Source organism: Fukomys damarensis, unplaced genomic scaffold (genome assembly GCF_012274545.1).
Source record: "Fukomys damarensis isolate Sample0158 unplaced genomic scaffold, DMR_v1.0_HiC HiC_scaffold_20, whole genome shotgun sequence".
Lineage (NCBI taxonomy): Eukaryota > Metazoa > Chordata > Mammalia > Rodentia > Bathyergidae > Fukomys > Fukomys damarensis.
The window spans coordinates 18,597,422-18,620,033 of NW_022900932.1; the positions used below are offsets into that span (position 1 = coordinate 18,597,422).

Here is a 22,612-nt window from a genome sequence, read left to right on the forward strand (position 1 = left end):
GCACACGCCTGTAATCCCAGCACTCAGGAGGCTGAGGCAGGAGGATGGCTATGAGTTTGAGACCAGCCTGGGCTACGTAGTGAGTTCCTGGTCAGTCTCACTACATAGTGAGACCCTGTCTCAAAAAACTCCCCCCAAAAAAACCGTGTGGTAGGCCAGGGATTTAGCTCAGCGGTGCTGCCGCCTGCCTCGCAAGCACAAGGTCCTGAGTTCGATCCCCGCTACTAAATAAATAATAAAACAAAATAGCGTCTGGGCTGGGGATGTAGCTTAGTGGTGCTGCGCCTGCATGACAAGCGCTAAGTCCTGAGTTCAATCCTCAGAACCGCAAAAAATTAATCTCCCATCCTCCATTCCTGTATTTTTTTTTCATTACTTGCATTCATAGCATTTATCACTATCTGAATGTATTTGTTTACTGGATGATTTCCCCAGCTTCTCCGCACTCTAGAATGTAAGGTCCACGAGAGCAGGGACTTCGTTATGGTTGTCACTGTAACCCCATCGTATAAACCGTGCCTGACACAAAGTAGTAAATATCTGTCCAATTAATAAATAAGCGACTTTCATCTCAAACGCAAAGAGTAAAGGACCAATAACGCACTCACTCTCAACTTGCAACCTCCGGAAAGGCAAAACTTGCATTCTAGGGATCCCTAGCACGCCCCGGCAACAAAAACGGCCCCTCTCTTAGAAGACCTACGGTAGAGCTTCCGCCCCAGCCCAACTCTCACTCAAAGCAGGGAAAGGAGGGGCCGAAGGTCTGTGTCATCAGCGCGCGCCGGCCTGCCCCGAGACGCGCCAGCGGCTGGCGCAGCCCTTCGCTCGCCCGGCCTCCCCCTCCCTGGTTCCGTGCTCTGGTTCCGCCATGGAATCCAACAAGGATGAAGCCGAGCGCTGTATCAGCATCGCTCTCAAGGCCATCCAAAGTAACCAGCCCGACAGGGCGCTCCGCTTCCTGGAGAAGGCCCAGCGGCTCTACCCGACGCCGCGAGTTCGCAGTGAGTGAGAAGCGCCGGAGAGAGCGGGAGACATTAGAACTGATGGGGGAAATACGAGAGCGGACCGACGGGAGCAGTTGGCGGAGGGGGAGGGGTGGCGAGGCGCGGCTACGCCTGCGCGCTGAGGCGCGCGGTGGCTTCTGTGAGGTGTAGTCTTTCGGCCTCGCGCGTCTGCAGGACGCAGGGCACCTGAGCACAGGGGCATCCCCGACTTCAGCCTTCGGTATATTTGAGGAAAGCTCTGGGATGTGAGATTTCCTAGAAGTAGATGGCGCTGGCAGACCCGGCTAACTGAACTCAACTGGGAGCTGAATCGAACTACTTTTCCCAAAGGGCCCTTCGGTGGCCCAGGGCCAGTGCCGGCCTGGGAAACATTATAGTTCAGGAAAATAAATATAACTCTGCTAAGCGAGGAAAAGGATTCTAAAGAGGGAAAGGAGGCCCCATAGCTTCAGCCCCTCGCATGTCTCCTGACGAAGGCCACAGACCACCCTAACTATCACCTAGTCCCCTCTGCCACCTTGGGGTCCTGAGACCACCTCCTCACCCCCTCCTGCAACCTCTTCTCCTGCCCATGAGACCCGGGTACGATGGCTTCTGGAAGATCCGTCTCAGCGCCCCGACCCGCCTTCTCCCACCAGGCCTTCAGTAACCCACCGCCAGACTCCTGAGGAGCCAGGATTGAAGGGTCCTGAAGCAGGGACGGAATATTGAGGTCGTCTTTCATTATTCATCCCTCGCTTTACACAAGAGCGCCCTCATTTTTATTTCTTGAAACTAAATATGAAGTTTTTCTTAATCCAAGCTATAAAAGAAAAAGACACGGTGTTTGTGCCTGTGATTACCACTTTACTAAACTATCTGGCATGTAACAGGCGCTCAGAAGACCCAGCTCTTATCCTGATTGCTACTCTGTGACCTACCCATCTTTCCTCATCTGGAAGATTAGAGTGTTGGCACAGGTAGTGTGGATAACAATAATACCCGACAGGCTTTTCAGAGTAGAAAGCTCTTTCACATGCAGTTTGTTACTTGGGCCTGACTTATCAGGGAGACAGGCAGAGATCATTATCTTTGATCTGTAGATGGAGAAACATCTCTGAGGTAAGGGACTTGCCCAAGATTACACAGCTAAAAATTGGAAAGCTCTGTAACTATAAATATTCAAAAACTGAAAGGAAATGAAAGCAGCAGTCGGCCTCCTCAGCTTTCCTGCCCAGTTATGAAGTGGAGAAAAGGGGATAGTGGCAGGAGAGGTGACCCAGAATGCCTGAACTTTCCTCCCTCTTGGCTCTGCAGGTTGATCTTTGGCCTGCTGGCCACCTCCTACAGAGGGTTTCAGTTTGTATTTGCCAGGAATTCTGAGGTAACCTGCTGGAGGACTTCCTATGAAATAAGTCACTCTAAGTGGAGATCATGGGGTGTGGGTGGCCTCCAGCTGTCAGAATTCCATCTGAATGGGGGCTCCGGAGCAGGCTACCATGAAAGGACGGTGACATTAGCGCCAATTGGTCAGCGGGCCTCTGTGTCAGGTCAGGAGCGTGGAATGGTGTCCTTCCTGGAGCTCAGGCACTGGAACTTGCTGAGGGACAAGAGTGCTTTTCTGGAAAGTGTGTATGCTTCACTTCACCTTCGTACACTGAGCTGCCAAGGAACCTGCGGTTAGTTTAGGCCTGAGACAGGGAACAAGTCTTGGTTAAAAAACATTAAGTGGTTGTCTACTTTGGAGGCTTTGGGTTTGAGCTCATTCCAGACACGATTTTTGCTGAGAACATTTTTAATTTTGTTTTGTTCTGTTTGCAAAGTCCTGTGCTTGGTGCTAAATGGTACAGCGGGAGTGGCAAAGTGTGATTTCTTCCCTTAAAAACCTTACAGTCTAGTAAAGGGGACAGACTTGCAGGAAACAGTATTGCAAGATAGAAGAGAATAACTGTGACTTAACAAACATTCGACAGTGTTAGATTCTAGGGACTTAAGGGTAGTTATGAAAAATGCAGTCCCTGCCATCTATGGGTTCACAGTGTGTGTGGGGGGAGGGTAGGTGCAAGGAGGGTGTGTCAAGCAGTTTTCCTAGTTAAATTCTAAGTAGTGTAGTGAGTGCTGTAGCAAGGGCACACTAATGTTATCTCACTGGGCGTGGTGGCTCACACCTGTAATACAAACATGCAGAAGGCTGAGGCAGGAGGATTGTCTGGAGTTCAAGGCCAGCCTGGGCTATCTAGTGAGTCAAAACAGAAGACAAACAGAACTAATGTCATTGCACTGAGGGGAAAGGCTTTAGGGAGCACACAGGAAACAGCATTTGGACTCCACTCTGGAGGAAGTCCTGAAACTCAGGAAAGGCATGCTGGGAAAAGATATGGAAGCCAAAAGTTGGAAGAGGTTTGTGGGACAGAATTAGATGTAGCAAGATTACGAGGCAGAACACCGTCTTCTGTGGGTGGCTCCTTGTTGCTGATCAGCCATGACTCGGATTTGTCGGAATTGTTCCACCGAGGTAGAGGCTGCTGTCAACCGTCTGGTAAATCTGTGGGCCTCCCACACCTACCTCTCTCTGGGCTTCTACATCACTGTGACAGTGTGGCTCTGGCAGGTGGGCGGGCGTGGGCCATTTCTGCCACAAGCTGGCCAATGAGAAACGCGAGGGCACCAAACATCTTCTGAAGATGCAAAACATCCTTGGAGGCCAAGAAACCTTCTGAAGATGAGGGGTAAAACCGTGGATGCCATGGAAGCTGTCCTGGCCCTGAAGAAGAACCTGAACCAAGCCCTTCTGGATCTTCATTTCTTGGGCTTTGCCAGGACAGACCCCTATCTCTGTGATCTCCTGGAGAACCACTTTGTAGATGAGGAGGTGAAGCCCATCAAGAAGATAGACAACCATAGCCGGGCATGGCGCGCACTTGTAATCCCAGCACTCGGGAGGCTGAGGCAGGAGGATTGCTATGAGTTTGAGACCAGCCTGGGCTACATAGTGAGTTCCAGGTCAGGCTCAACTACATAGTGAGACCCTGTCTCAAAAAACCAAAAAAAAAATTTAAAAATAGGATATGCGACCACCTCACTCAGCTCCACAGGCTGGCAATCCCCCAGGCTTGGCTGGATGAGTACCTCTTCAGAAGGCTCACCCTTGGGCTGGGGATTTAGTTCAGTGGTTCTGCCGCTTGCCTTGCAAGCTCAAGGGGAGTTCAATCCCTGGTACCAAACCAAACAAAACAAAACAAAAGGCTCACCCTCAAACAAAACTAGGAGGCCCGGAGCCTGGCAGTCTCTGAGGGGCTCCTGCTCACCTGGCATCAGGGTTTTTGCCTAAACCTCTCCCTCCAGCCGTGAGGCAGCTTTTTTATCTCTCAGGAGCCCCCTCCCAAGTCTTGTACTAAAAGAAAATAAAGCCTTATGCAGCAAAAAAAAGAAAAGAAAAGTAGGCAGTGCAGGTGAGAATCTGTATATAGAGAGAGTTCAAGTTGGAAAGTACAACAGCCAGATTATAGAACTCCTTTTCCACCAGGCCAAGGGATTTTTACTTTATTCTGTAGTTAGCAAGAAAACCTGTTGATGTTTGTGATTACAGGAATAAGGTAAGGATCCGTTCTGAGAAGTGTAAGTGAAAGAGGGAAGGGAGACTCAAGGCAGAAAACAGGAGGCAGTGGCCAAGATAGGTTAGAAATTCTGAGGGCTGGAAGGCAGTAGGGATGAGTAAGGTCATTGGAGAGGAGGCACCAAGCCTTTGTGAGAGAGGGGGATGCTGAGGAGAATTAGCTAGGATGCTGAAAAATGAGTTGAAACTGTGTGACCAGGAAGAGGCCCGAGTTGAAGAAGTAAAGTGGCAGCCGGGGCCACCCAGGCGCACAGTCAGTGTGGGGCTCAGGAAGAAGCTCCAGGTTGTGGGTGAAAGTGGCATTGATTTGCTGGGGCTCACTGCAGTGTGCATGGTTAAGGGCACTGTGGGAAGGGGTGGAACATGGAGAAACAGTTGCTTTGGGCACAAGGACTGGACACAGGCAGAGGAAGCAACAGAACAAGCTGGAGCCAATGGCAGGAAGAGGCAATCCCGGGAGAGGGCGGCAGCCGTAGCCATGGGAGCATTGTCAAGGAGGTGGTAAGCAGTGTTACGATGCTGCAGAGGCCACCTGGGAAAAGGACGAGTCAGGACGTGCGAGGGGATGATGGAGACCTTTCGGGGAGGCCTTTGAGAGGCAGGACAGATGGAGGGAGGACTTAGAGCAGTTTGGAGAGCCAGGAACCTCAAGGTTGTTGGCCTCTGTGAAGAGGAAATGAGGGGATTTGAAACTCCTGCCTTGGGGTGGGACAAGTTGGCTGCATTGTGAAGCAGTGGTGGGGCCATAAACTGGCAGGTCACAGAGCCAAAGTGACGGAACCAATTTGGTTTTTTTCCCATTTTTTTCTCTTTCTCCATCTTCCCCACCTCACACTGCCACCAGTACTGAAGATGGAACTCAGCCTTTACACTGTGCTACATCTCTAGCCTTTTGGGGGGGGCGGCAGGGTCACACTAAATTGCCCAGGCTGAGCTTGAACTGGTGACCCTCCTGCATTTAGTCCTTTTCTGACAGTTTCTATCCAAGACCTGGCTGTCCCATCATCACTGGCTTTGCCTGAGACTTAGTAACAATGGTGGAAAATACCAGCTCTTCCTAGAGTTTGTGAGAACATGAGCTCATTTTCCCTGGCATACACAGAGGGTTGGCTTGGATGATCTCTAAAGGGTCCTTGAGGCTCAAGCCGACTGTGGTTCTGTTAAATGGCTGACTGGGATCCCAGCCAAGTCGAGAGGACCAGCCCACAGAGAGGGGAGGATTAGTTACCAAAGGATTTTGGCATTCAGGGCCTAAGTGTGAGAGGACTGGCAGGGCCCAGGGTAGGGTTGTCCATTTAAATCATTATCCTCACCATGCCCTCAACCCTCTAGCCACTTTTATTTCACTGGCTTTTTGTTATGTTTTGTTTTGAGACACTAGCCCAGGCTGGCTTCGAACTCATGAGGATCCTTCTGCCTCAGCCTCCTGAGTGCTAGGATTACAGGTGTGTGGCACCACACCTGGCCACTCTTTCACTGACTCTTACTTGCCCCTCAGATAAGCTCTGTGAGGGCAAGGATCATATCTTCACTGAGGAATTAGACAACTTGGCAGACACACACAGCTGAGTAACAAAGGGCCCAGAACTGTCTCCCATCCGAGGCTCTTTCCCCACTTTGACCTCTTCTTTGCTTGATTCATTTCAAGCACTGCGGGTACACAGATGCTAAACTCAGCTACTTGCCTAATAACAAAAGTGACAATAACAGGTCACTCTCACGTTGCTGGGCACCCTGCTGAGTTCTGTCTCCACCTACAGGTCAGTACTTTCTCAGCTGTTGGGGGAGGGAGATAGTTACAGCTGGAGAAGCTGAGTTCACCTGGCCAAGATGACCCTGCTAGCAAGGGGCAGAGCCAAGCATGAGCCAGCCAGGCAGTCTCCTCTCCAGTAGGTGTGAGGAGAGCAGCCCTGGCAGCTCTGGCCATAGAAATCCTCTCACCTCCACCTCAGTTGCCACCTCCCCACCACAGCTCCTCTTTTCCTATGATTTCCCATCTTCTTAAAGGCCTTCTGGCTCTATTGCGGGGGGGGCAGAGCCAGGGTTAACGTTAAACTGTTCTTTCTCCTTGTTAAGCTGTTCTGCCGCCTCATCGCTGACATTGCCTGTCAGCCGCTGTGTCCTGAGAGATGACATCCGTGGGCGTGGCAAGGGCAGGTCCAGGCCATAAGAGCGACCAGAAATCTTTAGTGTACAACTCATGGTTCCATCACTGCTCTTGGCCATGAGATCAGCATCTCCTCCTTTGGAATGTGCCTCTGTGCCGGTCTCTGTGCCAGATGTCACACACATTATCTTAGTTTAACCTCCTCCAATGTTGTGAGGAAACAGGTTCACACCTGATGGAGAGATCAGGCAGGGTCAGGGTCGTAGACTGCTGGTAAGTCATCCCTCCGCCCCCAGTACTGGGGATTGAATCTAAGGCCTTCACTGTGAGTACATCCTCAGCCCTTCTTTTATTTTTTATTGTGAGTCGAGGTCTCATTAAGTTGCCCAAAGTAAGCTTAAACTTGTGATCCTCCTGCTTCGGCCTCCTGAGTGCTGGGATTATAGACATGTGCCCATGCTTAGCTGAATCTGGGCCTTTCTGAATTTAACATTTCTTCTGTACTCAGAATGGCTTTGTTGGCCTGGCTCTCCCATCAGACACTTGTTGTCTGGGATTGCCACAGAGTTAAGAGCAAGGAGCCAGGTGGCGGTAGGGAGTGGGACCTACCTTCTAGGCTTTTGTAATGACTAAAGCAGCTAAGACCTGCAGAGCCCCACAGTGCCTGCCTGACACACTGTGAGTGATTATCGAGTAATTACCGCCCCTGCTCTGGCCTGAGGTGCTGTCGACTCCCGCAGCCCCCCACTGCCTCCCACAGCACAGACTGCCCGCAGAATGTCCAGCTGCAGCCTGGGCAAACTTGCCACGATGAGCAGCAGTGGCTATGGGCACAGGGTCCACCAGTGCTGTGTGTCCAGTATGCCCGGGCCCGTGGTTGTGTGTGAGGGAGGGTGTCTGGCACCTAGCACAGCATCCTGAGCACGGCAGTGCCTGGAAGAAGCTGGCCCTGGTCCAGCTGTGTGGCCACCCCGACCTCCTGGATTCCCAGGAGTCTGTGAGGCTCTGGGATTCGCTACCCAGGACTCTGGCCCAGAGTGAGATGAGTGAGGTTTTTAAAGCTGGTTTGTGCCTGGAATAAATAGGGGACTTATGCCAGGGATATGAGCCCCTCGTCTGTGAGTCAGCAGGAACCAAGGACTTGGTTGGAATAACCATGACACTAAGGGTAACGGTGAATGCCCCGTGTAGACCCCAAACATTAAAGTAGGACAGTTGACATGGCCAGCATTTGGAAGATGTACCAGAAGCAAGGCGCACAGCAGGTAGTTTTCCTTAGTCTCACACTATCCCTGGCCCTCTGGGACAAACTTGTTTCCCTCATTCCTCCTCACTGCTAAGTGAAGGCCTCAGGGGAATTGCTCTTCCCATCCAGAAACACGGTCAATTATGAGGGACTCTGTCCGAGGGCCCTGCAGCTAATGGAGAGGAGAGTCTCTTTCAGAACATACTTAGAAATTTCAGTTCTAGCCAGGAGTGGTGGCGCACACCTGTAATCCCAGCACTCAGGAGGCTGAGGCAGGAGGGTCACTTCAAGTTCTATGCTGCATAGTGAATAACAGGCCAGCCTGAACTATACAGTAAGAACCCGTTCAAAAAAAAAGCCCGTATCTCATTATCACAGCTGTGCACTTACAAAGGAAATGAGGGTAAATTTTATGTTTGTTTGTTTTATCACAGTGTGGAAAAAACTATCCTGTCTTGTATTAAAAAGGAATAATACTATTAAATCTAAACTAGGAACATTAGGGCTGGGGATGTAGCTCTGTGGTTCTGCCACCTACCTCGCAAGCATAAGGACCCGAGTTCAAACCCCGGTACCGAAAAAATAAATAAACTAGGAACATTAAACAGTTTAGTTCAGGTGTACTATATTAATAAACAGTTACATTGAACAGCATACTTTTTTAAGCTAAGAAACATTAAAATTAATTAGCTATCAATTTAATCAATTTTGTACTAATAATTAAACTTTAAAGCATTTTAAAGACCAACAATAAAAATAAAAAACAACAGGGGAGAGTACAAAGGACAAGTATTTTAGATAGTCTAGTGGTACAGTGCAGAAAAGAAGTATATACAGGGTTGGGATTTAGCTTAGTGGTTCCTTGCCTGCCTCACAAGCACAAGGTCCTGAGTTCAATCCCCAGTACCGAAAAAAAAAAAAGAAGAAGTAGACTTCCTGTCCCCAGGACTCTGACTCCCTAGGGAGTGGTTGGCTCATACCAGCGCCTACAGGCCCAGTCCTTAAGGGCCAAGTGGCCTTGCTGGAGGGGAGCAGCAGGTGCAAGGCCTGGCTGCCCCAGGGCAAGGCCCGAAGCTTTGTCCTGAAGGAGCTTTCAAGGATTTTCTTGCTTTCGCAGCTCTGATCGAGTCCCTCAACCAGAAACCACAGTCTGCCGGTGAGCAAGCCCATCCCACAGATACGACCCACAGGAAAACAGGAGGGAGCGATGCCCCCTCAGCCAATGGTGAAGCTGGAGGAGGAGGAGGAGGAGAGAGCACCAAAGGCTACACTGCAGAACAGGTGGCAGCCGTGAAAAGGTAGGGCCAGGCCAGAGTCAAGCGTCCAGGGGCGATCTGGAGGTTTCCCACTGTGCAGCACCCCCTTTTCCTGTGGCCGATGGGCCTGTCAGGGTCCTGGAGGACGGAGAGGGAGGTCCGGCTCATTTCCCACAATGCCCTGGGATACAGTATAGGAAGCAGGGCCGCATTGTCCGTCCACCCACAAGACAGCTCGCTACAGAGGCAGGAAATGCTGGCACCGCTGCCATCCTCTGCTACTGGCCCAGTGGGCCCCAGACCTCTACATAACTCTGTCAGTCAGAGAGGAAGCCTGATCTCGCCCTCCAGAGTCCCCGAGCCCACACCCCCACCCCAACAAATCCTTTTTCAGCCCAGAGCCAGCAGGGCAGAGTGGAGATAGGAGGCTGAGGCAGGCCCTGTGAGGAGCAGCTCACTACCAGGCTAACTGTCCCCGCCAGCTAGCCTTGGGGACACTCCGAGGTCGAGTCACACTCCATATCCTGGCAAGCTTCAGGACCAGGGGCGTCAGCTTGCACGTGACCAAGTGCAGCGGCTGTAGTTTACTAGGCAAGCCCAGCATTTGTAGGTGGCAGGAACTTTGTAAAAAGGGTTTGCAAGGCCCAGACAAGGTACAAAACCAGGACCTAAAAGTAAGAATTGGTGGGAGGGAGCCAGGGTTTCTCATGGCTCTTTGCTTGGGGTGAACACATCGCTGCCATTTCCGGCCCTTGAGTTACCCACTCAAGATTCAGGTTGCCAGGAAAGCGTACAGTTGGGTAAACTCAGGACACACCTGCCTGCGGATGACGGACAGTGACAGTCCTGAGGTCGCCTCCCAAGAGGGAGCTATGAGCAAAGGGAAGTGGGTGCTGGCCTGGCCAAAGGCAGCAGCTGCCCTCAAATCCTCAGTGTGTTCCTGGTGTTTGCCCTCAGCCCTGTCCAGCCCCCCATCCCAGTTGGAGCTCACGGTGACCCCTTTGTCCCTGAGCCAGAGGAGCAGTCAGCCATGCGTCGCTGATGACCTGCGTGAGGTGCCCCTCCCACTCCCTTCTCGCCTCGCAGGGTCAAGCAGTGTAAGGACTACTACGAGATCCTGGGGGTGAGCAGAGCAGCTTCGGACGAGGACCTGAAGAAGGCCTACCGCAAACTGGCGCTCAAATTCCACCCGGACAAGAACCATGCGCCTGGTGCCACAGAAGCTTTCAAAGGTGAGTGGCCCTAGTGTCCTGGAATCATGGGGCTTTTATCTCCTGTCCTCAGAACGCAGGGCCTACACAGCTTTCCCAGGGAGAGGGGCCTGCAGGAAGTGGTCTCAGGCCGTCTCCAGCCACAATCTGTCAGAGCTCACACAGTGCCCCCCCTTCCCCCCTTCCTCCTCCTTCCTGAGGCAAAAGGCTTCTAGGAGCTCTTCAGGCAGGCAGTACCTGGGGCAGGAGTGTGCTGAGGCCCAAGGTGTTTCTGCTCTGGCGGCCTCGTGCATGCCAGCAGCCACAGCCAGCTCCCCCAGCACAGTCTGCACCTCGGGCCGCAGTAGGGACAGGGCCGTCTCTGGCTTCAGAGCCCATTGGAAGGCTGCAGCCCTCTGGCCCAGATCAAGCCACCCTTACTCATGTAGCCCTGCGCTCACCCTCTCAGGCACACATGTGCACTGAGGCCGTGCCGGCCCCGCGTGGCAGTTTCTAGTTCCCACCTTGTCTCCTCTGGGCACAGCTTGGTGACTGGCACCACCAGGCCTGGGCACCGTGCTGTGCAGTACTAGGGCAGCTGCAGCGCCCCCAGCAGAACCCAGAGTCGGGAGGTGGGGGGCAGCAGTGGGCCCTGTCGGGCTGTGAGGCGGATGAGCTGTGAGCAAGGCGGCAGCTAGTGGAGGAGCTGGAGATGGGAAGGCTCAAAGCTGGTGGCCTTGGGGACACGGGCTCCCTGCCAGGAGCTCTGAAGTGGAGGCCTGGACCCCGGGGAGGAGGGGACTCACCGTAGCCACACCGCCAGCCACAGTCTTGGCCGGAACCTGAGGATTGGCCCTTCCCAGCGGTCCTTGCCGCCTCCCAGGCTACAACGAAGACCTCATGTGTCTGTCCCATGTCCTACCATGACTTCGAGTTCTGTTACCACCAGGAAGGGATGTCCCATCCCCTTGGGCATTTCGAGAGAGGAATGAGGAAAGAGGCTTTGGTAGCTTCCCTAATGCCGGCTAGAAAGCCTGAAGCAAGGCATACCTGGATTTGATTTCCGGCCCTGCAGCCTCAGAGACAGTGAGTTTCCCAAGTCCCTTGTCCCCTCCAGCCTCAGCGCTCCCCTAGATGAAATGGTATCAAGGTTGCTGTGGAGAGCACTTGAGACCACATGTGGAGGGGGAGCCAGGAGCTGAGGCTTAGCCCTGCGGCAGCCCAGGCTGCCAGACTCACGGGCTCTTCCTGCACGCTCCTGCCCTTGCAGGCCACAAGGACCCCTGCTCCCCACGGCAGCACCGAGCTGAAGGCCGGCGTTATGTGCTCAGGCCTGACCTCTCTGTCCCCTTTCCAGCCATTGGCACAGCATATGCGGTACTTAGCAACCCGGAGAAAAGGAAACAGTATGACCAGTTTGGTGACGACAAAGGCCAGGCCGCCCGGCATGGCCATGGGCACAGGGACTTCCACCGGGGCTTCGAGGCCGACATCTCCCCCGAAGACCTCTTCAACATGTTCTTTGGCGGTGGCTTTCCTTCTAGTAAGTCCCCACCCTCCCTCAGCCACATCTCCCCGGGGGCGATGAGGGACTGGGTTCCAGCCTGTCTTTCCCTCATGAGCCCCCTGAGCAGCCCCCCTCACTCAGTTCCTCTGACCCCCAGGTAACGTCCACGTCTACAGCAATGGCCGCATGCGCTACACCTACCAGCAAAGGCAGGACCGCAGGGACAACCAGGGTGATGTGAGTGGAGAAGGGGCTGGCAAGAGCAAGGGAGGGCACCGAGCTGACCCCAGAGTGCGGAACCTGGAGGAGGCAGTGTCATCCCACACTGTCCCTCATGGGACTGGCAGTGCTCCAAGTCTCCACAAGCCATCTTGGCTCCCACTTGCCATTCTTCTGTGGGACACCAGAGGGCGCCACACTCCGCATGGCCTGCAGGGATTTGGGGCCTCTGCTGGGAACTATGATAGAAACTGCTCCACCTACAGTTTGCCAGGTGCCTAGCATTTGTGCAGTCTGTTCGTAAGGCCAAAGTGACATTTTCCAAGCAGTAGAGTTAAACTTGCTGAAAATGAAGAAGAATGCCAACAAAGATGCTTTTTAGCACTCTCAAAAAAGGCACACAAGCTGGGGATTTAGCTCAGTGGTCCCAGTGCCTGCCTTGCAAGCTCAATGGGCCGGAATTTGATCCCCGGTACCAAAAAAAAGTATACAGGCAACTATGCACAGGGCTTCCAACACTTCTTTCCTGGCTTGTGGTGCTGGGGATCATCAAATCCAGGGGTGCTGCTTCCGCTCAGCTTTGTTTTTTAAGATAAGAGTCTGGCCAAATTGCTCAGGTGGGACTAAACCCTCAGTCCTCCTGCTCGCCCTAAGTGCCAGAGTTCCAGGCTGTGCTGCCATGTCTAACTCAAACACACTTTTTAAGCCACAGATTAACAGCTACCCAGCTGGCTGGCACGAAAATATTACAAAACATTTAAAATGCTGGCGGCAAAAGGTCTTGTTCTTTGACAGTATGTATTTGTTCATTTCTTTAAAACCTTAATTTTGTATTTAACATACAGGAGAATTTTTAGAATCACAAATTATCACACAGTAAATTAATTTTTATTTCTAGTTCGGTTTTTATTTTGTTTTTCCAGTGCTGGGGATTGAACCTAGGACCTTTGCTAAGTTTGCTGTGCCACTGAGCTATACCCCAGCCCTATTTCTAGGTTTTTTGAGTTTTGTTTTGTTTTGTTTTTTGGTACCAGGGATCGAACTCAAGACCTTGTACTTGCGAGGCAGACAGGGGAACCACTGAGCTAAATCCCCAGCCCCTATTTCTAGTTTTTTGATCAGCAGTGTATTTGTATGGTTCAAAACTCAGAAATGGATGCACAGTGAAAGCCTCCCTGCAGCCCTGTCCTGTGCTAGAAGCAGCCACTTCTACGGCTGTGTGGTTTTCTTTCACAAGTAAACACACACCCTACTTCCTCCAGCGGTGCTGTTTTACCCAGGTAAGCTGGCATGTGGAGCAGCTTCTGTCCATAAACGAAGGGGCAGTGTGGTGTCCTCGCCATCCAGGCTCCACTGTGCCAAGGTGCTGGTGGCTGGCATGGGCAGCTGGGTGATGTTGGCTCTCCCTCCAGGGCGGGCTAGGGGTATTCGTGCAGCTGATGCCCATCCTCATCCTGATCCTCGTGTCGGCTCTCAGCCAGCTCATGGTCTCCAGTCCACCGTACAGTCTGAGCCCGAGACCGTGAGTACCTGCTCTGAGGGCTGGGTCAGGGCAGCAGGCAGCCCAGGGCTTTGGAATCTCAACCTCATCAGGGCCCCTCTTTCCCAGCTGGATCTAGCAGGTTCCTGAACATAATTTAGGAGGCTGGCTTAGTGTAAAGGAAGTACAGTCTGAACCACGTGTGGGGGTGTGCACCTGTAATCCCAGTGGCTCAGGATGCTGAGGCAGGAGGACTGCAAGTTTGAGCCCAGCCTCAGCTACATAATGATTTAGAGAGACTGTCTCAAACCAAAAATAATGAAAGGGCTGGAGATGTAGCTCAGTGTGAAGGCAGGCCTTGGATTCTTTCCCAAGTATCAGAAGATGGAAGGGAAGGAGGGAGAGGAGAGGGGTGGGGAGGAAAAAGAAGGGGAAGGGGGAAAAGGAAAAGAAATGGAAACGGGAAAATAAGAAACAGTCTGTTGAGCTGAGCCTCTTAAACTTTTTAGGATGTAGCCCTCCAAGAAAATGCAGTGTTGTGACTGGGGATTATTTAGCTCAGTAGTGCTGCCAACTGCCTTGCAAGTATAAGGTCCTGAGTTTGATCCCCAGTACCAAAAAGAAAATGTAATATAACTGCAGCCCTTTTCCCCGGAACAGGGCACACACTATTTTTCATGTGATTTCAGAGGCTCCAGAACACCCTCCCATTCCTGTCTTTTTTTGCTGGCCCTGAGGTCAGCCTCTGCTCTCACATTCTGGTTAAGGGGCCGGGGGGGGCTCAGCAGCACAGCGCTTGTGTGAGGCCCAGGTTCTATCCACAGCTCTGCCAAAAAGAAGACCTGGAACCCTGAGACCTGGACAGAACAGAGGCTCTATAATGAGAGCCAGGGTGTCTCTGAACCCCATCTTCTTTTAGAAACTACCTTAGGCAAGGTTTATAACCTTGGTTTCCTCAGGTATAAAATAGGAATAATAAGGTCCACGTTCTGATGAAAATTAACGAGTAATGCATTTGAGATGTGTGGCTCATTAGAAATGCTCCACAGGCCGGGCGTGGTGGTGCACACCTGTAATCCCAGCACTCGGGAGGCTGAGGGAGGAGGATCGCTGTGAGTTGGAGACCAGCCTGGGCTACATAGTGAGTTCAGGTCAGTCTCAACTACATAGTGAGACCTGGTCTCAAAAAAAAAAAAAAAAAAAAAAAATGTTCCACAGTATTTGCTGAATAAAGCAGCAGCAGTTAGTGAACCTGGACAAGTTAGTTGATCCTTTGCGAGCTTCTTCCTTCCCTTCCAGTGCCTGGAACAGCATCTGATACATGGTGCTCAGCTTCCCCTCCTGGAAGCCCCCACAGCTGCCTGCTCAGAGTGGGGGTGCTGGCAGGCTGCTTCGCAATCAGCAGAGGGAAGAGTTTGCCCACTGGACCTATAGCATCACCAGCCTCTTGCCAAGTGCCAGCCCCTTTCCCTTCAGGCAGAGAGATGAAGGGCAGCATGGCTGGCAGAGGGCAGCTCTTCCTGCATAGGCTGCTGGGGACCATCCTTCCCAGAGGTGGCTCTGCACGGATGTGGAGGCTCTCCAAATCCTGCAGAGACTGCATTTGAAGCTGGAAGGATGCAGTTCCTTGGAATTTCCCAAGTTTTCTCCTTTTTTTGGTGCTGAGGATCAAACCCAAGGCCTTATGCATGCTCTGCACATGCTCTGTCCCTTGGCCACACCCTAGCCCTGTCATTGGTGGACTTAGTACATGAATGGGGAAATGGAGGCATAGGAGACAGAGCCCACCCCTCCCTCCAGGTCCCCAACTCCCAGACAAGAGCCTCCTCTCCGACAGGGCTTCTGAGAACCCCTGGGTCGGTGGTGCAGCAGCAGAATGGCTGACCTTCGCGTTGGGCGGTATGGGAGGGAACCGGCCACACCTGTGCCTGTGTGGCACCCTCTGCTGTGAGGGCCTGTCATCCACCTAGCTGCCCCGGGCCTAGGCACCCAGGCACACTTCATACCGGCTATGCTTTCTGGTCAGGTCGGTGGGACACATCCACAGGCGAGTCACTGACCATCTGAGCGTCGTCTACTACGTGGCAGACACCTTCTCGGAGGAGTACACAGGCAGCAGCCTCAAGACGGTTGAACGGAATGTGGAAGATGATTACGTCGCCAACCTCCGAAACAACTGCTGGAAGGAAAAGCAGCAAAGTGAGTGTGGGGGTGGCCGTTTGGAAGGGTGGCCAGGGACCAAACTTGAGGAACAGGGAAGAGAGAAAGTCCTACTCACTCTGTTCTGTGGGGCCAGCAGCTGGCCCTGCCCTGTGCCAGCAGCCCAGGCTACCTGGTGATTTCCTCCCGGTCCCCATAAATTGCTGCAGCCAGCCTGTCATTTTGGTGGCCAAGGGTGGGTATGTAGAGGTGGCTTGGAGATCTCTGGCCACCCACTGATTGTACACTTGGGCGTACAGGAAGCGGCCTGTATTGTTCTCTCCCAAAGGGGCGCCATAGTCTTTGCTCCTGCAGGGCCTTCCCTCTTGGGGCCCAGCTTGCCCAAGTTCTTCCAGCCTTCCTCTGCCTGCCTCCTCCCTGCGCAGGTACAGGCAGGCCTCCTGGCAGGCTCCAGGAGGCACAGGTGTGCCTAACCCTGCCCCGTTGCTTTGCAGAGGAAGGCTTGCTATACCGGGCCCGGTACTTCGGTGACACAGACATGTACCACAGAGCACAGAAGATGGGCACTCCGAGCTGCAGCCGACTGTCAGAGGTGCAGGCCTCCCTGCATGGATAGTCCTGGGCCATCCACACCAGCCAGGTCCAAGTATGAGCCAGGGCTGCCGCTGTGTGCAACTCCTGGCAGGTTTGGCCATGGTCGTGAGGCAGGGGAGGGAGGAAGGTGCTTGATGATGATGTCCGCAGCCTCACCCCGACCTCTGGAGGCAGGGCAGCTCTGGGGCCGACGTGGAGACAGATCATTCACAGCCCCAGGTCCGGTCTCTGCCACTACCCCACCCTGCGCCCTTCCTGGCCCTCAGGCTGTAGGTCCCAAAAGCCAGCTACGTGGGATCCCACAGCTGTCACTGGGTCCCCTCACGTCTCCCTGGTCCATTCCAACCTTTGTGTCACCACAGCCCTTTCCTGCACTAGCTGACAGTGGCCTGTGCCCCGAGATACTATTGGGCCCAAGACAGACCCCACACGCAGGACCACCTGCTCCCAGGAAGAACTGTGGAGTGGGTGGGCAAGAGCACTCCCGCCCGAGTCCTTCCAGGCAGGAGGACCTGGGACCGGATGACGGGCCTCCGACGGGCAGGAGAGCCTGCAGCAGCCGCCGCTCCTGAGGCGGGGTGTGGGGTGCGCTCCAGAGCCGCTGCACCTGGCAGCTGGGAAGCCACAGGCATCCAGCCTTGCCCCGGCATCTCCCCTGTGGTCTGAGGAAGGGAACAGAAGGTCATGAGTTCATAGTCCGACGCAGCCGCTCGGCACAGAAGGGGTAGGGAAAAATGAACGTGGCTGGCAGTGGGCACCCTGCCTCCTGCCGCTGCATGTGGGTATGAGTGGGCTGTGTTCCCAGAGCAGTGTGGGCAGAGCTGGTGGGGCTCTGCATTGGTACCCTGCCCACCTCCTTCGGCCTGTGTCCCCTGGGCTCCGATCCAACTGCGGAGCGGGCTGCTCATTTGTGTGGCTGAGCTGCAGGCGGAGGGCCGAGACCTCCCAGCTAACCGTACCCACTTTCCTCCCCAGACTATGAAATCCCTGGAGAACTTCTGGTGACACTCACTGAGCCAAGGTGACGGACTGTATATTTAAGGAGAGACATACAAAGACAAAAAAATTAAAATGGAATTGGAGGCTGCACACCGCACAACTGCCCTCTCTCTCACCCAGTAAATGCAGAAAGCTGTTAGGACAGACAGAAAGCCTGCCACGGGGCTGCCTCCCTCCCTCCCTCCCAGGGATGGCAGAGGCTCTGCATTGCTCCTAGGATACAGAAACCATGGCAACGAAAGTAGAATGTGAAACTTGGGGGGGCACTGGGGGAGAGGCTGCCCAGCTGCCTCTCCTCCCCCCACAAGACCCCTCCCACCAGTCACCTGCAGGAGGAGCCAGGAGCGGGACTGGCCCAGGGTAGAGAGGAGGAAAAAGAATGCCTGGAATGTAACTTGGAGATGAGTGTGATGTGTGTGTATATATATATATATCTATTTATATGTAAATAGGCATATATAAAGATATATATAGAGTCTACTTTTTAAACTGTGTAGCGATTGGGTTAAGTCGTTCAGCTGATTGCTTCTGTGTTAGAAAACGAGGCCTGTTTGAGAAGGCAGCCTGGTCCTTCCAAAGCTAGGCATCAGCCGTAGCTGACAGCATGAGAAAAGACAGGTCGTGTGCTTTAGTGTCCCCTCTCCCCCCTGCGGCAGCTTGTTTTGGGTGGCAGCAGAAATCATGATGGGATAAATTCATAAAAGACTTTGGGAGGATGCCAAGTTTATATTCAAGCTGCAGAAGAAGCAGGCCATGAGGGGAGAGGGCCCCAGGGTCGATAGGTCAGTATTGAGCCATGGTACTGGGCAGAGGACACCCATGCCGGCTGCTGCCCCTGTGGCCAGCTCTTTGTCCTGGTTCCCAGGAGCCGTGGAGCCAGCGCCTTGCCCAGAGTACGGCAGGGCTTAGCGAGAGGCCAGGTCCTGCCGACCACTCCCCGACCCGAGTCCCTGAGTGGGTTTGCCTTAGAGGTGCAGCAGGCACAGCTCCACCGATGCCACGGGTTTTCCTGTCGTGTGCGGAGGACTCCAGAAGGCTCTTCCTCTGGAATCAGCCCAGAGCCCCAGGGCAGCAGCTTGACTCATGAAGAGAAGTCCACGCCTGAGGCGCCTCCTTTGTTGCCCGCCGCGGATGTGACCAGCAGGCCTTGATGAAGGGTGCACCTGAACCAGAATTTTTCTTTCCCTCCCCTTCAAATGATTTTTCTCAGAGCAGCAGTTGCTGCCAGGGGGTGTGGAGTGGTTTTATTTTTTCCCACATCTATACTGGGCCTTTTGGAATTGCCTTTTTTCCAGAGTTCCTCCATGGTGGGGTGTGTGGTGTGGAGCCCACCGTTTCCGAAGCCTCACTCCCTAAGCTGCCAGCCACGAGGTGGTAACTGTCCTCCCAGTTTCTCTTGGCTCTTTTTTACAAAGTCCCCCAACAAATAGGAATCTTGCTGGCAAAAGAAGTGTGGTAAGGAAATGCCAAATCTGGTTTTTAAACAAGGTCACACCCTGCGATGAAATGGCCATCCCGGCCAGAGATCACAAGAACTGGACACAGGCCAGCGTGCCGCACCTGCGGTGGCCCTGGTGCTCTGCCATGCCACCCCGACTGGTCCTGGTCGCTGTCCTTAGACGGGCTGAGCCACGTGCAATAAGAACATAGATCCTAAGGGATCCCCTAAGAAGCTGTATTTCTTGAATTAGAATCCTGAAATTGTACATCTATAAATATATGTTTATTATGTGATTGGCCATGGTGGGTCTGAGCTGAGCAAGGCAGTTGGGGAGGGGGCAGGCACCCGCTGCTACTGTCACTGCCTGGCCCACGCCACAGTGTGAGTCTGGCTGCCCCTCTGCCCGGGCTGACAGCCACCGCAGTCACGGGCTGTTCCCGGCCTACTCCGTCAGGGCAAAGGGGAAGGGGCTCAGTTGGCTCTTAGGTGGGGTTGCAGGGCCAGGGCCTCAACCCCACAGCCCATACTCTGCTGTCCCCAGTCCCTACTCCCGTAGCTGTCGACCTCACTGCGAATCTGAGCAAAGCATAGCCCACAACTCCCCGGGCTGTGGAAAAGTCCCGGGTTTCTGTCTCATCTCCAGCCGCATAGTCTTCCAGTGTCCTCCCTCCCACCCCACAGCCAGCCCTCCTCCCCGGGAGGTCGGCAAAGTTAGAACCCCGGGACTGACAGGCAGTTCTTCCCTGGGCCGCCTGGAGACAGGGCCAGCTGCCCTGACTGGCAGGCCCAGGCCCCACCTACTGCCGCATCGACCAAAGACAGCAGGCTGCCCAGTGGTGCCACCACAGCCCAGGAGCTCATTGGCTGTCTCTGACCGGGTCACAGCAGCCATCCCCGCTCTGCGTGCAGCCACTTGTTAACTGCAGTTGGCAGAGACTGCCAGGTGCCCTCCCACAGGCACCTGCCCCATCCCCTGCTCTCACTGGGATCAAGGGATCACTGGGAGAGCCAGAAAGGGTGGGAGCTGCCCCTCTATTTGGGGGGGGGCTTTGCCAAGTATGTCCCACACACTGTCCGGTGGCCTCATGTCCATCCCAGCGCCAGGCCCTTAAACTTCTTTGTCCTGTGTGCATTCATTCCTCAAGGTCTGACCAGGGAGCTGCTCCCAGGTCTGAGGAGTGCACTCCTGGCCCCACTGTAACCTGGCAAAGTCACCTGGCCGTCTAGAGCAGGTGTACATGACACCAAGACTTGGCACCGAGCCAGTTCTGCTGTGACTGAGATCTTTATCAGACTTTGCTCTTGTGACAAAGTGACACCAAGTCAACCCATTTCGTAGAGCAAGAAATAGGCTTGGGGGAGCACAGGTGGCCCCCAAGTGCCCCCACTTTGGGGTCCCACAAATGATTCTTCTACAGATGTTTCCTGTGCCTGCATTCCTGTGCTGGAGGTGATCAGACCTCTTCCAAGCAGCCCAGAGGGTTGATGAACTTGAAATGGCCATGCTGAAGCCAATGGCACTTGTGGATGAGCTTCATTCAAGCCAAGTCTTTCCTGGTGTCCAATGACGAAGTGTCACCCTGCTGTCACTCATCCCCAAGAGGCACCCTTGGGTTCCAGCCTGGGCTCAATCCTGGCCTGGCCATTAGTGGCTGAGTGACCTTGGGCATGTCACCCAAGCCTCCTCTGCCTCAGTGTCCTCATCTGCAAAATGAGAGTGACACAATGCCTGACCGGCGGCTGTGAGGAGGGCAGTTACCGAGCTCTTCGCCATGGCTGGCACGAAGTACCCTCTTTTCAAGGGCTATCTGTGTTGTCACCAGAGCAAGTGACTGACAGGTGTCTGGTCCCATTCCAGGCAGTGAACCCAGGAAGGACAGAGGAGGCAGGGGGAGAAGGGGTGAAAGTCACGGCCCAAGGCCAGAGGCTGCTGGAAACCTGCCGGGTGGGTGGCAGGTACAGGGCAGGGGCTCTGGATGAGGAGGAATGAAGGGCTGGAGCAGAGGCCTGCCGAGGGAGCACAAACTCGAACCCAGCTGGGGAGCAGCACACAGGCCAGGCCCCATCCATTTTTTATTAGTGCATATTTGCAACTTGGTGCTTTTCCTGCCCCCGGGGAGTTGACACACGGACGCAACACATCTTAATTCTTTTTCTTTTACGTCCCCTTCCCCTTCCTCCCCACTTCCTACATCTCTTGGTCCTCTTTCCCTTTATCTTAGGGCCGGTCCCCAAACTACAGTTGTCACTCCGTCATCCTCGGGAAGCACCTCTGAGTCGTCCCTGTCCCCTCACTGCCACCCGGAAGGCCTAAGGGAAGGAGAGGGAGTAGAGGGCAAACTGCAAACCGGGCCATCAGCCCCTAACCACATGGCATCAAGAGGCTGGGAGTATTTGTGTCATTGTCCCACTATGTCCTCCCCCTGGGAGAAGCAGAAGTGTCATGTCCATCTTGGGCAGGGCTACAGCCCAGGGCCTGGACGCAGCGGGGAGGGGACCGAGGAAGGCAAGGCTGAAGATGAAGGGCCCCTTGTAGCTGCCCCCTGCAGCTTTTTCAGCCTCACCAGCTACTCCACAAGGGTTATGGCTCTCCAGCCATCAGCCTGCACATGGCCACACCCTCTAGGGCTCAGACCCAGGCCGCCAGGCCCAGATGTGCCCCACTGGGCAGTGTGGACCAATTGGACAGTGTGGGTAGCTTAAGTCATGGGACAAGCACAGTTGGGCCTTTTGCTTTTTCCCTACCTCCTGAGGAAAGTCCTGCTGAAATGCCCCACAGTTCCTCTCCCAGGTGCCAATATGACAATCACAATAGTGGCCATGAGCCAGGCATGGTGGCACATGTCTGTAATCCCAGCACTCGGGAGGCTGAGGCAGGAGGATCACCAGAAGTTCGAGGCCAGCCTTGGCTACACAGTGATTTCAAGACCAGCCTGGGCTATGTAGGTGGCACCACTCACTTCTGGTGTTAGACATGGTTCTGTCCTTAGCCGCCCAGTGCTGCCCTGAAACCAGCAGGGGAGTGGGGACCTCCAGCAGGCTTTGCATAGTCCTGTGTGCTGAGCATGGCAACCCACACTTGAAACTGCAGCCAGTCAGATGTCAACCCCACTGCCACCCACCCTGTGAGTGCCACTCCCACAGCTGTGGTGTCGGGTCTGGCCTGTGCAGAGGCCGGGGGTGCTCAGTGTCTCCCTGTTGTCTGAAGACTTCCGTCTCCCTCTGGTCCCTTCCGGACACCAAAGTGCTGAGCACAAAGTCTGCACAGAGCTCAGGGTTCTACCCTCAGCTATAACAGAAAACAGTTTCCATTCACATTAGCTGTAAATTTTTATTGTAATTATCATCCCACAGATCTCCTCAGTTCAGTCACCGAGGCTACCTGCTCTTGTCGGCTGCTGAATTTATAGGCACCGAGGCTGCCGAGGCCACTGAGGCCTGGGCCAGAGACCCAGCCTCACCCCAACCCACACGCAGGGCACCATTTCCCAAGACTAAGCCCAGGCTGCTCCCCACCTGCGTCCATTCGCCGGGGTGGGATGGGCGCCTGAGGATCGAGTTGCGTGCCCTACATCTGCCAATATTATTAGCTCTGGAGCCCGGCCCTGGCTGGAACACAATTCGAGGAACTGTTGACTTGGCTTTGTTTCCAGCCCAGCAGCTGCGAGGAACATACAGGCAGGAGCCAGCTCCTCCCAGCCCCCGAGCACGTTGCTGTGAGAGGGGAGAAGAGATCGCGTGTCCCTCCAGGGTGCTGCTGACGTCAACGCAGGCACCCCACCTCATGCGGCCCCTGGGCAGCCCTGGGGCTGGC

At 54.1% G+C, this 22,612-nt stretch overlaps 1 protein-coding gene across 3 annotated transcripts; it reads left to right on the forward strand.

Annotated features, from left to right (window-relative positions):
* Nucleotides 1-770: 770 nt before the first annotated feature.
* On the forward strand, nt 771-18,883 carry Dnajb12 (DnaJ heat shock protein family (Hsp40) member B12). Of its 3 annotated transcripts, none has more exons than XM_010606548.2 (9): nt 771-1,001; nt 9,070-9,250; nt 10,295-10,440; nt 11,756-11,941; nt 12,063-12,142; nt 13,537-13,646; nt 15,631-15,803; nt 16,259-16,410; nt 17,334-18,883. In XM_010606548.2, the coding sequence occupies exons 1-8, from the start codon at nt 869-871 to the stop codon at nt 16,378-16,380; spliced, it is 1,131 nt and encodes a 376-aa protein (XP_010604850.1). In that variant the 5' UTR covers nt 771-868; the 3' UTR covers nt 16,381-16,410; nt 17,334-18,883. The 3 variants fall into 3 exon arrangements, with proteins under 3 accessions (XP_010604850.1, XP_010604842.1, XP_010604858.1); XM_010606540.3 differs by having other exon boundaries at nt 16,259-16,356; XM_010606556.2 differs by having other exon boundaries at nt 788-1,001; nt 16,259-16,404.
* The last annotated feature ends 3,729 nt before the right edge of the window (nt 18,884-22,612 follow it).